Source organism: Peromyscus leucopus, chromosome 5 (assembly GCF_004664715.2).
Source record: "Peromyscus leucopus breed LL Stock chromosome 5, UCI_PerLeu_2.1, whole genome shotgun sequence".
NCBI classification, from domain to species: Eukaryota; Metazoa; Chordata; class Mammalia; order Rodentia; family Cricetidae; genus Peromyscus; species Peromyscus leucopus.
Genome location: NC_051067.1, coordinates 128,059,464 through 128,073,106, shown reverse-complemented (window position 1 = coordinate 128,073,106; position 13,643 = coordinate 128,059,464). Strand labels below are relative to the sequence as shown.

The 13,643-nt window shown below is 48.4% G+C and overlaps 1 protein-coding gene across 1 annotated transcript in view; it reads right to left on the bottom strand.

Moving 5' to 3' along the window:
* Disc1 (DISC1 scaffold protein) overlaps positions 1 to 13,643 on the bottom strand; it is a 207,416-nt gene that overhangs the window by 131,561 nt on the left and 62,212 nt on the right. The window contains exons 4-6 of the mRNA XM_028889789.2: positions 10,928 to 11,075; positions 4,690 to 4,810; positions 1,697 to 1,932 (exon numbers count right to left, since the gene is read on the bottom strand). Of these exons, the coding sequence (XP_028745622.1) occupies positions 1,697 to 1,932; positions 4,690 to 4,810; positions 10,928 to 11,075 (505 nt within the window). The remainder of the gene's footprint in view (positions 1 to 1,696; positions 1,933 to 4,689; positions 4,811 to 10,927; positions 11,076 to 13,643) is intronic.

Below are 13,643 nucleotides of genomic sequence, written 5' to 3'. Positions count from 1 at the left end.
GTCTCCCCAAGCAGTGACATTCTCAGTCCCCAGGTCAGCCAGAAATCACAGAATGAGGATCCCCGCAGGGAGGTAGAGTAGTAACCCAGCAGAGTCCTGAACCCAGACTGGACATCCTCCTTGCCCATCCACAAAGCCCTTCTTTCCCACACGTGTAAGTGTGTCTTCCATGCGTCTCCAGAATGAGATTTAAACCCCAGAAGAGCAACAGGTAGATTAAACCACTTAAGAGGCAGAAACAGGAGGATCCCAAGTTCAAGGCTAGCCTGAGCTACCCAAAGAACTAGATGCCAGCCTGAGGTACATAGTGAGACCCTGTCTCAAAACCAAATTAATTAATTAATTAATTAATAAAAAAAACCTAGTAGATGTGAATATGTGTATTTCACAAGCTCCCCATCATGTAAAACAAAGGAAAGACTCCCTTGGTGATAGGTTTGAGAAAGCAGGAACAGCAGTTTATCAGTTTTCCTCTTCTGTTACCACCTTGGGCAAATTATCGATTGTTTTAATTATTAACTTTCTTAAACTTCTTTTCACTATCTGTAAAGCAGACAGCATAGTGGATGTGACCCACAAAGTGAAGCTCTGCCCAGCACCGGCATTTGGTGGTTATTTGGTGATTGCTAAGCCAGCAACAGCAGCAATGAAAGTTCATTCATCCCAGGAACCCTGATAAGAACACTGCTTAAGCTGCCCTCTTGGTTGGTTGTTTGCTTGTTTGGATTTGTTTTTCTGGTTTGGTTTGGGTTGGGTTGAGTTGGGTTGGGTCGGCCTTATTTTTTTTGATTTGGGAATTTTTGTTTGTTTGTTTGTTTGTTTGGTTGGTTGGTTGGTTGGTTTTGTGTGTGTAAATGAGCAGAGAGAGACAATGTGATTGAACCTGGAGCTCACCAATATAGCTAAACTGGCTGGCCAGCAAGCCTCAGGGATCCTCCTGGGTCTGCACCCCCAGAAATGGGGTTATACTACACCAGATTTCTATGTGGGTTCTGGGGGTTTTGATTCTTCACTGCAGGGTCAGTTCCACAAGCATGAGGAAGATCAGGTCCTCATGCTTGTGCAGGAAATACTTTTGTAACTGGTCATCTTCCCAGTCCAGGTCACACTCTTCATTACCACGTCCTATCCCCAAGTCACACTCTTCATTGCCACACCCTATGCCCAAGTCACACTCTTCATTGCCACACCCTATGCCCAAGTCACACTCTTCAATGACACAACCTATCCCCAAGTCACACTCTTCCAATGCCACACCTTTTCCCCAGGTCACACCCTTCAATGCCACACCCTTTCCCCAGGTCACACTCTTCCAATGTCGCCCTATCTCTTAGCAGTGGAATCCGTCTCTCTCCAGATAATTGTCTTCAGCAAAAGCCAATGTCAAAATCTCCATCCAAATGACCCCCAAACACAGGAGGGAGGGGGAAAGGCGAGACAAGCCAGCCCCTCAGAATGACAGAAACTGCATACTGCAGAGGGGATGGCGCTGGCGGCTAGGGATTGGGGGGACTGGATGCCAAATAACTCCCAGGGCTCAGAACTGACCCTGCAGTGAAGAATCAAAACACCCCTAGCACTTCCACAAAGCAAACAGACTGCTGGAGAAGCACCTGTGGATGATGGCCGGCAAAGTCACCCCAACAAACAGGTGAAAGGGGCCAAGTTGGAAAATCAGTTAGAAAGTCACCAATACCTCCTGAGGGTTTCAGGTGGCTCCAGGCGGAAAGGAGCCTGGGTGGCAGAGTTCAGGGTCTCTCCCAAGGCCTTGCTGACTTCCTGCAGCTGGCCCGGGGACAGCTGGGCCACCAGTGGCATCAGGTCACAGCCCTGCCCCTGGGGCAGTGTCTCCTGCTCCTCCAAGGCTTGGCTCAGCTGCTGTTCTTCAGCCTCCAGCGCAGACATCCTCAATTGCAGAGCTTCGATTTCCTTCTGCAGAGAATGGGGGAACAGATTTCATCCATTAACCCTGCTCTGCTGATAATGACTGGGTTAAATGAGAGCAGGCCATATGCACCACGGTCGCGAAGCCCACCCCCACCCTTCCGAGGCAGGCGAATTCCAGAAGTTTGCTGAACTGGAAACACCATGCCAGCTTTACGTTTCTGATGAACTGGCAGAAGGAAAAACATTCCCTCCTTCCCAGGCAGTAAATACAGACAGGTGCTAGCCAAGGTTTGCTCTTGAGAGAACCCAGCAAATGATATATCACTGGCTTCGCTTCTGATGGGCGAGTGAAGGTTCTAGTCACTCACACCAAACACTGAGACACCAGCTGTGGGCCAGGAGGGAAAAGGGCAGCCTGCTCCCAAACACAGGAACTTAGGATGCACAGAAAAATAGGAACCTTGGCTTGTTGGGTCAACAGGATTGAGAGAACAAGGTGCTGTCAAGTCACAGAGTCCTTCAGAATGTTGGACCAATTTAATTCCCAGGATGAGTGAGACAACTCCATCAGCCAAGTGCTGCCATGCAGGCTTGAAAAGCGAGTTCTGATGCCCAGAACCCATGCAAAAGCTGGGGACCCACAGAATGAATCTGTAACCCCGGCATGGGGTGGGCGGAGGCAGAAGACAGGAGGATGCCAGGGACTTGCTAGCCAGCCCAGTGAGTGAAGTCTAGATTCAGTGAGAGACCCTGTGTCAAAAAATAAGGTGAAGGGAGATTGGAGTAGATATCAAATATCAACTTCTGTCTTCCACATACACGTGCACACACATACACCTGTGCCCACATTCAAACACACACACACACACACACACACACACACACACACACACACACACACACACAATTTGCCCTCATTTATTAAGCCAGAAACTAAGTTAATCCATAACCATCATCTGTCTCCAGGCCAAGGAATAAACAAGCAGCAGGTAACTGAACGCAGTGTGATCTCAGTGCTGGGCTGATAGCCATCTCACTGCGTAGGAGTCTGAATATAACACCAGGCTCGGCTAATGGACACGCCCCCTGTTCCCTCACTGTTCCTAGCTGATAAGAGTACGGCTTAATTCCTGCTCTCTCCCTATCTCCTGAATGTTCTCTCCACCCACAGCACAGATTCTCCACAGCCTCTACCTCCTGCACCCACCCAGAGAAGAGAGAGAGGGATAAGCTAACCCTCCCTGAGCATCTCTCTAGCCCACCATCCCAGCGTACGCAACAAATGCTCACAACTGACCACTCTGGGTCTACCTCTGAGACCCACACTCATTTTAGTTTGTTGGTTTTGGTTTTGTTTCTTAGAATCAACATCTGACTCAGTAGCTGGCCCAGGACTTCTCTTATAGCCCAGGCTTGAACCTACAACAATACTTTTGCCTCAGCCTCCCTGTACTGGGAAGACAGGCTCCGGTTTTTCTAAACTGTAGTAAGAGAGACATAACAAAAGACATAGCATCTCTACCCTTTTGCATGCATAATTCAGTAATGTCAGGCATGCACACAAACCGTGCCAGCATCCTCACCGTCCAACCATAAAACTGTCTCCATTAAACACTAACTCTCCATCCCCCTGCCACCCCCACCCCATCCTCACCCCTACCCCACCAATCTACTTTCCTACTCGGGGATTTCTTCTAAGTAGAGTTTTACAGTATCTATCATTCATGACTGGCTTACGTGGCACAACACAATGTCCTCTATATCCACCTGCACTGTGCCCTGTGGCACAATGTCCTTACAGACCTTTGCACCCACTCCACATTCTGCTTACCCATCCAGCGATGGACACTTGGGCTATCATCGACTATAGTAACTCAGATGTCTCATCTAGTCTGTGCTTTCATTTCTGTTCACGTGTGTAACCACAGCAGGATGGTTAGGTCCTAAGGATTCTATTTTTAAGTTTTTGAGAAACTGCAAACTACTTTCAGTGATGATCCTACATCTTATTCTTTTGTTATTTTTTTTCCATTTTTTTTTTTGTGTGTGGTATGTGTATGTGTGCATGGGTGTGGGCACGTGTGGGTGGAATGCCTATGCATCTGGGGGGGGGATGTGCATGTGGAGGCCCAAAGTTGAAGCTAAGAATCATGTCTGATGGCTTTTCCACTCTATTCATTGAGGCTCTTCCATGCATCCCTGATGCTACCAGCCACTGCTTCTCACAGTTCCCAGTTTCTGCTCCAGGTTCCAGGCTCAAGCAGTCCCACACCCCACCTCCTCTTCATCCCACCCCCAGGACTACTTCAAGGACTTCTGGAACCCCTTCCCAGCTCTGGTCTCACCTTGGATCCTTATTCAGCATTCGAGCCCTGGACCTTCTTGGCCAGACGTCACCACTGCTCTGTGCCAAGCATGGCTTCCATACACCTGCTGGTCATTACAGCCTTGTGCCCAGGCCAGATGTAAAACCATGTCCCTTCCCAGAGTCCACCATGGTGGGAACTCCCACAAAGCATTCCCAGACCACAAATCTGTCCTTATCCCTCAAAGGGGAGCTTCTACGGGTCAACAATGGGAGGAGACATTGGCTGTCAGTCAGAGAGCAGAGCCGGTCCTGAGGCCTATAATGCTGTGCAGCTGCAACCCTGTTGTGTGCAAAAGAGATTCCCCTGTGCCCTCCGGACACTCTATGACTTCTGCTTTGAGCACTTCAGCAAAGCAATGGCCCACGTCACTGCATCTGACGTAAATGGATAAGAAAAGGGCCACTTCTTCTCTGCAAGATTCTATACTACTCACCTGCAATTGCTGTTTTTCTTGAATAAGCCATTCCCGCCTGGTGACAGATGCAGGCAGGCTGTCCTGGGCAGCCGTCCTTGGCTCTCCTTCAAGTGGGACCTCTGAATCATCAACGCCAGCCCTTCAAGTAACAGATATGCATTGGAACAGGTGTTATGGAATATTAATTTAAGATGTGTTACATTTGTTTATGCTGTGGAACATTTGTTTAATGATGCAAAGATGTGTTGCATTCTTTTATATTGCATTTGTTTAACTCTGTGAAGCTGTGTTACTTCACCTGTCTAAAACACCTGATTGGTCTAATAAAGAGCAGAATGGCCAACAGCAAGGCAGGAGAAAGAACAGGCGGGGCTGGCAGGCAGAGAGAATAAATAGAAGGAGAACTTTGGGAAAAGAGAACAGAGATTGAAGAAAAAGGAGAAGGAGAGGAAGACATCAGGGGCCATGGAGTGAGAAGTAAACAAAGGAACAGAGAAAGACAAAAGCCCAGAGGCAAAAGATACACAGGGTAATTTAAGTGAAGAAAAGCTGAGTAGAAATAAGCCAAGCTAAGGCTGGGCATTCATAAGTAAGAGTAAGCCTCCATGTGTATTTCTTTGGAAACTGGGTGGTGGGCTCCCAAAGAGCAAAGAGTAAAGAGTGAAAAACAACCAACTACATACAGGTGTGGAGAAACAGACGTCCTCAGGTCTACATGTACTTCAAGAGACTGCACAAAGCTTCCCGAGTCACAGGGTCACCCGGGCCTCCCAGGGATGAAATCGCTAACGTACATCTCTGTTTCAACTATAGTCTGTCATGGAGTCGGGCTAACCTATACTATCTAGTTCCCTTTCTGCTGCTGTGATAAAACACTCTGACCAAAAAGCAACAGAGAGAAGGAAGCAGTTTATTTCAGCTTCCACCCTCAGTAGTCTGCTTTCTTATAGAACCCAGGACCCCTATCAATCTCTAATTAAATGAATGCCCTACTGACTTGTCTACAGCCCAATCTTATGGAGGCATTTTCTCAGTGAGGTCCCTCCTCTCCAATGTCTCTAGCTATGTCAAACTGACATACAACCAGCCAGAATGCCACCTACACTCCAGCACTTTCCAAGACACCCCAGGCCATAAGATCCTCAGGAAGTTCAGACACCTGCTCCCCCTTCTATCACATCCCACCCTCCCCCATGGGGAAGTCCCCTGAGGGGCTCTTCCGAGAATGGCATGGGACAGGAAGAACACAGTTCAGAGAGGTCACGGCCACAGTGAGAACTTGGATTTGCTTTTTTCTGGCTGTGTCTTTGAACTACCCTCTGAACTCCATGGTCCTCCTCATACTGGACTGCCTGGAGAAGGCAGTAAGACAACCCTGCCCTTGGAGCATTTTCTGGAGACCTCCAACATCTTAACATGTGCACTAGTAAACTGACCACTGGACCTGTCTGGTGGACACACTCCTGCACAGGATGAACATGAACACGAAGACAGTGGCACAATAAGCCTCTTCTGTGTCTAACGGGTCTAAGGCGCCCTCAGCTGTGAAAAGAGGGTACGAGCCCTTCTCCAGGCTCTGAGCTGCTACATGTTCTTCAGGCTTGACTGTGAATCTCGGAGGGAGACACAGCTCCTCTTATGCTGATGTCCCCAGTGCCCAGCACTGAGTCGGGACTCAGCAGATACCTGCTGGGTGGCTTAATGAGCTCATAGCCTTGAAAACAGAGAAGTCATTTCTCTCCTGTCTCCTGCTGCATTCGCTCATTTCTTCCCTTATTTCCCAATTTCCTCGGTGTATGCTGATATTAGAGTTCCCTGAGTTTCTTGAATCGGTGCCATCTTGGTCGAGGTGGGAGCTAGTGTAGGAAGTCAACGCAGAGCTGCAAAATCAGCGGCACAGAGAAGCCACAGGTGCGTGGCTGGGAACTAACGGTATGCATGATGGTTAATCACATCCATTACTTAACCCATAAGAAAAGCCCTGTGCTTAACCAACACTCCTCTTTCTGTCTCTCATACTCCTGCTCCTGGGGCAGAAAAGAGATCCATGGAGAGCCAGGGGTGGCCCCAGGACACATGCCTCAGTTATGAAGCAGGGACAGGTTTCCATCTTCCATGTTTCTGGTCCCCAGAGTCTCCCTTCTGCTATACACTCTTTTCTGTATATTCGTTAAGACTCAATATGTGATTCCCTCATGGCAGAGCAAATTGGCATCGCTGCTATAAACTAATCAGTATGTAAAATGAGCAGACCCCTCGGGGGAAGATAAAAACCTGCAGCAGCATGGGATGTCGCTGCTTGGTGCTAGCAGGGACCCAGGGTGGGTGGGGGTGTCTAAGATCTAAGATATTACTCTCAGCCTCAGGGGTTTAGATTGGTGCCCACTAGGACCAGCCCTATTGTGGGGAAAGCTTTTTCTTTCTGTCTGGTTTCTTGCCCATCGATCATTGAAGGGATGAAGTCTGCCTGTAAAATCTGATCACGAGCCACAGAGAAAAGCATGGCTGCAGAATGCACAGACGACATCTTTATTCCCTGCTAACGTCTTGGGAGTTTTCCTTCAGTGCCCTGGGTACTCGTTCCAATCTGAGGGTCACGGAGCCCTGTGACACTACAGTCTGCCATGGTATCCAGCTGAAATCAAAGGCTTGCATGCTTGAGAGGGAAGAAAGGAAAATTGGGCAGTCCAGGGTGGCATGCTGCCAGCCTATACTTACAGTTTTGGTCCCGTCTCAGGGGAACAGACAAGCAGCAGCTGTTACATCTGGACAGTGCCAGAGTTCTATCGTGGTAAGACTGGAAATCCTGCCTGTCTTTCATTTTTTATCCTTGTCAGACTCTGCTCCCATGTGTTTTAATTTATCCTCTGGGGGTAAGGTCTCTGATAAATGATATTCTGTGTGTATATAGGGCACATGAAGGTCATTTGAAGCCAGAGTATGGGCCATGAAGTGGGGACCGTGTGCCCCACAGGACAGTGAGCATACTAACACCTGAATGCAGAGGACATTGACTCCATTAGTCAGGGAGCTGCTGTGACAGCAGACTAGGGATCCAAACTGTGACTCTGACCTATGGTTGGCATCCCAGAGTGACAGGGCTATGAAAAAAACACACACACAAATCAGAACTTCCCCCAATGGCTGTGCTATCTACCCAGGATGTTCTAACAAAGTGGAGAAGTAGATTTACCAGACCATCAAAGAACAAAACCAGAGGTGGGAATCTGTGAGTTCGAGGCCAGCCTGGGCTAGAGAGTGAGTTCCAGGAATGGCCAGGGCTACACAGAGAAACCCTGTCTCAAAAAAAACCAAAACCCAACCAAACAAACAAACAAAAAAGCTATCTCGAACCAAGGAGCAGCATCCACCTCATCCAGGGACTGACCCCATTACTGAGCAACAAAGATTAACACCAGGAAGACAGTGTGAGTACTGGTGGCCATTGTTAGAGCATGCAGTGACCTCCAAACCCTAGTGACTCGGGTGATGATATAAACAGTTCGGGGGGGGGGGAGCCACAAGTTTACTTAAGAAGTTGAACAGTAATTTTCAAAATAAGTGACAACAAAAATTAAGTAGCTGGTAGACTCCGGAGTTATTTACATCCCCTTAAATACTACTCTAAACTTTCATAACCTGAGATGCTGAGACACCTCCTCCTCCTCTGGCCAGAGTGACTGGGAGGGCCTCAAATCTGATGATCTCTCATGACCCCTGGCCGTTTGAATATGGGAACATACATTGCTTTCATCAGATTCTCATAGAAACACTTGATCCCAGAAAGGTAAAGAGGTACTTAGTTGAGTTACTAATTCGTGTTGAAAGCTGGCCATGTTAACAAAACTGTTTTATTTCTGCAGGAAAAGTCCCCAGCGTTTAGAACAGCCTTTTTCCCCTGGACTCAAGGCCAGGCTCCTGAGAAGTTTGTGTCCAGGTCCCCCTGGTGGTCATTGTGAGGACTGCAGGAGCTACTGTCTCCTGGGGAGCCTTCCAGATCAGCTGGCCCTGGGGAGGACAAACTTCTCAGGCCACTGAGCAGCTGGCACACGCAAAGACAGACTTTAATTATTAGCAGCTACGTAGCCATGCCCAAGTGCTTTGTAAAACTGTGATATAGCAAAGCAGATATCAAGTTTCTAGCTACGGTAATAACAGGACAGGTGAAATTGACAAAAGAAAGAGCCAAGAATAAAATACAACGAAAGTGAGGAAGACAGAATCCCTCAGTTTCTGATGAGGTGAGTAGGAAGTGTGGAGGTTCATCCTCCAGCTCTCCCCCCGCCCCCCCACTCTCTGTGTTCACATATATGCTTGTGAACCTATATAAACATGTATACATATGGAACTCCTGCAAAAGTCAGTTGGAAAGGTAAATATAGTGTAGTCCTCCTCTGGGGACAGTCATCCTTCAGAGTGAGGGGATATTCAAGGCAGCAGACTAGAGGCTTCGGACGAGGACACTGTCACTCGGGATATTCTAGGAAGTCTCGGTGAGATGTGTGACTGACAGGCAGAGGGTTGGGGGGATGGTGGCTTTACTTGAAGGATGAGCAACCACTAGTGACTGCACCAGGACCCGTAAGCAATCACAGAGTTGAGCAAGGTTCCGCTGTGTGGGAAGCTGGTGCTGGTGCTGACCCGTTAGATGCTGGGCACTGGTGAGGCTGCACCACAGAGGCTTTGGAGGTCCCACTCAGAGCACAAGGTGCATCCTGAAATCCCAGGGGCCCCTGATTCCAGCATGAGGTTTCTCTTTAGTGCTTTGTGGGAGGTGGATGAGGGTCAAAGGTGGAGTCAGAAAATCCAGCAAGGCAAGAGGCTGCTGCAATAACCCAGATGGAAACTGTAGAGAGCGGAGGAAGGTTTGGGATAGAGGTTGGAAAGGTGAGTGGGAATAACAGAGATGACAGATGAGCAGAGCTAGCACCCTGTGAATTAGAGGGTCACGGAATGGGGATCTGAGGTGTTTCTGAGGTAACAGAAGGCAGAGGTCATGAGACAAGGCATCCGGGAGGAGGAGAAGAGCAATAATAGATTAGTGGAGTTCCTCTTTCAAGACAGTGGGTCTGGGGAGGTGACTTATTGCACAAGCCTGAGGATCAGAGTTCAGATTCCAGAACCCACACAAAAGGCAGGCAGACTTGGGGGCCCACTCATAATCTCAGCATTCAGGAGGCAAAGATAGGGGGTCCCCCAGGCAATCTGGCTGACTAAACTAACCAGAATCAATGAGATCCAGGTTCATCAAAAGACCCCCACTTCAATAAAGTAGAGAGAAATCAAAGAAGATACTTTATGTCAACTTTGGACCTCCATATGCACACATACATATGCACCCACACACATGCAAAAAAACATATACACATACACTTCATACACAGGTACACAGGTTAAAAAAAATAAAATAAAAAACATTAAAAGAATGTTTTGGCAAGGTTTTCCAGAGAAACAGAAAACAGAATTCATGTACTATAAGAGAGGAATTAGGTTGGTTTACATGCTAGAAGCTGGCTAATCCAACCACGGCGGCCTGCATGCTGCAGAGACAGAGAAACAGGAGCTGCTCAGCCCACAAAGCTGGACACCTCAGCAGAATCAAGCCAGAGCTGGAAGCCTGGAAGCTCCCTGGAGAGCTGTTAGCATTGAGTCCACATCGTCCAAAGGCCAAAGAAGCTGGAGTCTGATGTGAGCTGAATAGCGGCGGCCACACACACACAGAGACGGAGAAGGCATGAGCATGCATGCAGCCTTGTCCTCAGCCTTCTTTCTTCTCCTGATAACTGTCCCAGGTGTCACTCACCTTGAGAATTGCCCCCATGGCCCCATGAGTGCGGTTCACCGGTCTAAGACATCTCTTAATGCAGCCAAGTTGACAGCCCAAACCAACCATCATCCATAATAAGCTTAACCAAGGCAAGGATAAAAACACAGTACCTCTTTAAGGATAAAAAGATGACGTTAATAAATGTATTATTGACCACAGGAAGCCCAGGGTCATCACTCTACAGGGAGGCAAGTGCTAGGGAGGAATCCTCAGAGGACTGGGATTTGTACAAAATGACGTCTGGTGCTTATGTCTGAGACACCGGAAGTATGCAGGCCCCTGCAGAGGTGGGAATGTCAATGTGAGGATACAGGGAGAGAGGCAAGACCCCAGAAGCAGCAAGGAGAATGGCCAGTGACAACAGGATGGAGAGAGGACAGTAGAGAAGAGACCCAAGTGCAGACTGTGGTGGCATCCACAGCTACTCACCTTTGGGTGGCTCCATGCAAGGCCACCCGGGTCTGTGCTGCCAGGTAGCCCAAGAAGCTGGCAAGAGGCGGTTGTCGTGAAGGCAGAGCCCAGGGCAGACGGCCTTTCTCCTGTTCCAGGTCTTCCAGTCGCTGTCTCAGTGTCTCTGCTGGAAACCCAGAGAGGTTAAAGAGGGAGAAGAGCTGTGAAACTCAGGGACATAACCCAGGTCTCTCCTCAGCCCCAGCCGGCTCCATCTGCAACCCAGGTCTCTCCTCAGCCCCAGCCGGCTCCATCTACAACCCAGGTCAGGTCTCTCAGCCCCAGCCGGCTCCATCTACAACCGAGGTCTCTCAGCCCCAGCCAGCTCCATCTGAGCCACCAAGGCTGAGGGCTGCTCTCCAGGCCTGTTGATTTCTTCTGCAGGGTTCCAAGACCTTTCCATCGCTTTGGTTGCCCAGCTATCAGGGGCTGTAGTTTACCAGGCTCCATGGGTCATGACTGTGCCCCACACACAGAAGGGCAGCTGAGTGTTTTTTTTTTTTTTTTTCTTTTAATCATGGTAATCATTTGGGAGAAAACTGCCAAATTTGAAGGATTCGAAAAGAGCAGGTTATTGGTTGGTTGGTTGATTGGTTGGTTGGTTGGTTTTTCAGAAAAGGTCTCATAGAGTCCAGGATAATTTGGAACTCTCTATGCACCTAAGAGTGACTGTGAACTTTCAATCCTGCCTCTATCTCCCAAGTTCTAGAATTAGAGGCATAGGCCACCACATGCAGTTTACTCAGTGCTGGGGACTGAACCCAGGGCTTGAAGCATGCTAGGCAAGCATTCTACCAACTGAGCTACATCCCTAACACTATAGGATACATACAGTTTTGAGAAATCAATGCCCCAAAGCCAATTTTTTAATAACATAAGTTTTCAATTTTAAAGGAATAAATAGCCAGGCAGTGGTGGCACACACCTTTAATCCCAGCATTTAGGAGGCAGAGGCAAAATGACATCTGAGCTCAAGTTCAGCGTGGTCCACAAAACAAGTTCCAGGACAGCTAGGGCTACACAGAGAAACCCTGTCTCAAAAAACCAAAATAAATAAACAAATACATAAATAAATAAATAGTGCTTATCAAGTTGTAGCCAATCACAGGCCTTGAAGGCACATAGTCCCCATGCCAGAGCTGACTGTACCCCTCTGTCACATAGTAGGTCTTATAGTTGTTCTAATGACCTCAGGTCACCTCAGACAAGTTATAAATATGAATCACTATAAAAGCCACTTTAAAAATAAGCTACAGATATTGCAATCCCTTCTAGTTCATAATCAAATCCTAGAAAAATTTAAAGCTTCCTATAAAGTTATCCTTGAGCCAGGAGTGGTAGCTTACCACACTTAGGAGGCTGAGGCAGGAGGATCTTGAGTTCAAGAGTAGCCTGGGATACATAGCAAGAACCTCTTTCAAAAACTAATAAAATATTGTTGCAGAAAGATAGGATCTCGGGCAGTCAGCACTGGCCATGTTCCCCTTCAGTCTGTTCCAGTGTCCTGTGCATGCAGCTCTTCCTGTGATATCCTAAGAATACTCCAGAGGCTCTTCCTAGGTTCACAAGATGCCCCTGTGCATCCCAAGGGCCTTAGAGACCATTCCCATGGACTCCATTCTACATTAATAGTTTCTGCAAGCTCAACCTTGTGAACCAAGTCCGTCTTCCCAGGTCAAGTTAACACCAGTCACAATGTAGCAGATACAGCCCTTCTCCCATGCTCTTCCTCGGCCAGCACACATGCCCAGATGAAGGGAAGGCAGCCAATCAATGGGCAAGTGTCTGGAGAAAGTCCCCATCCAAGAGTGACTTTCCCACCGGGCGGTGGTGGCGCACGCCTTTAATCCCAGCACTCGGGAGGCAGAGGCAGGCGGATCTCTGTGAGTTCGAGGCCAGCCTGGTCTACCAAGTGAGTTCCAGGAAAGGCGCAAAGCTACACAGAGAAACCCTGTCTCGAAAACCAAAAAAAAAAAGAGTGACTTTCCCATAAACCCACCAAATGACCTGAAAGCAACGTCCAGATACTGCACAGAGAGTAGAACTAATTACTGTCTCATTGCTGTGACAAAATGCTGGTCAAAAGGAGCGAAAGGAAGAAAAGGTCTATGTGGGCTCACAGGGAGGGAACAATGTATCAAGACGGGGAAGAATGGAAGGAGGAGCTTGGGATCACACTGTACCCACAGTCAGGGCAAGGGGCCAGATGAACCCTCTTTCCCCTTTCTATTCATGCTGAAATCCCTGCACTAGGGGTTTTGGTACCTCCCACATCCATGGTCAGTCTTCCTGCCTTAGTTAAACCGCTGGGGGGTGGGAGGAGAAGCCCTCAAAGACACACCAGAATCTCATCTCCTGGTGACTCAAAATCTAGTCAAACAGACAAAGGAGACTAACCACACCAGGAATTTACTGAGGACCCGTCCTATTGTCCTAATGGTGTTGACACTCTCAGCTTCCTCCATTTCTATTTCTTCTGCCCTGCCAGGGTCCTGAGAGCTCTCCACTTCGTTCCTACATAGTGCTGGCATTACAGTCCCCACAGGTGCACACATGAGCATCAAGAGCAATGGACCACCTGACACATCCCAGCACTACACTGATCTTCGGTGGGGCAGAGTAGTGTACACCTGTAATCCCAGCTGCCAGGAGCCTGACGAAGGAGGGTTGTGTGAGTTTGAGGCTAGCTTGGGCT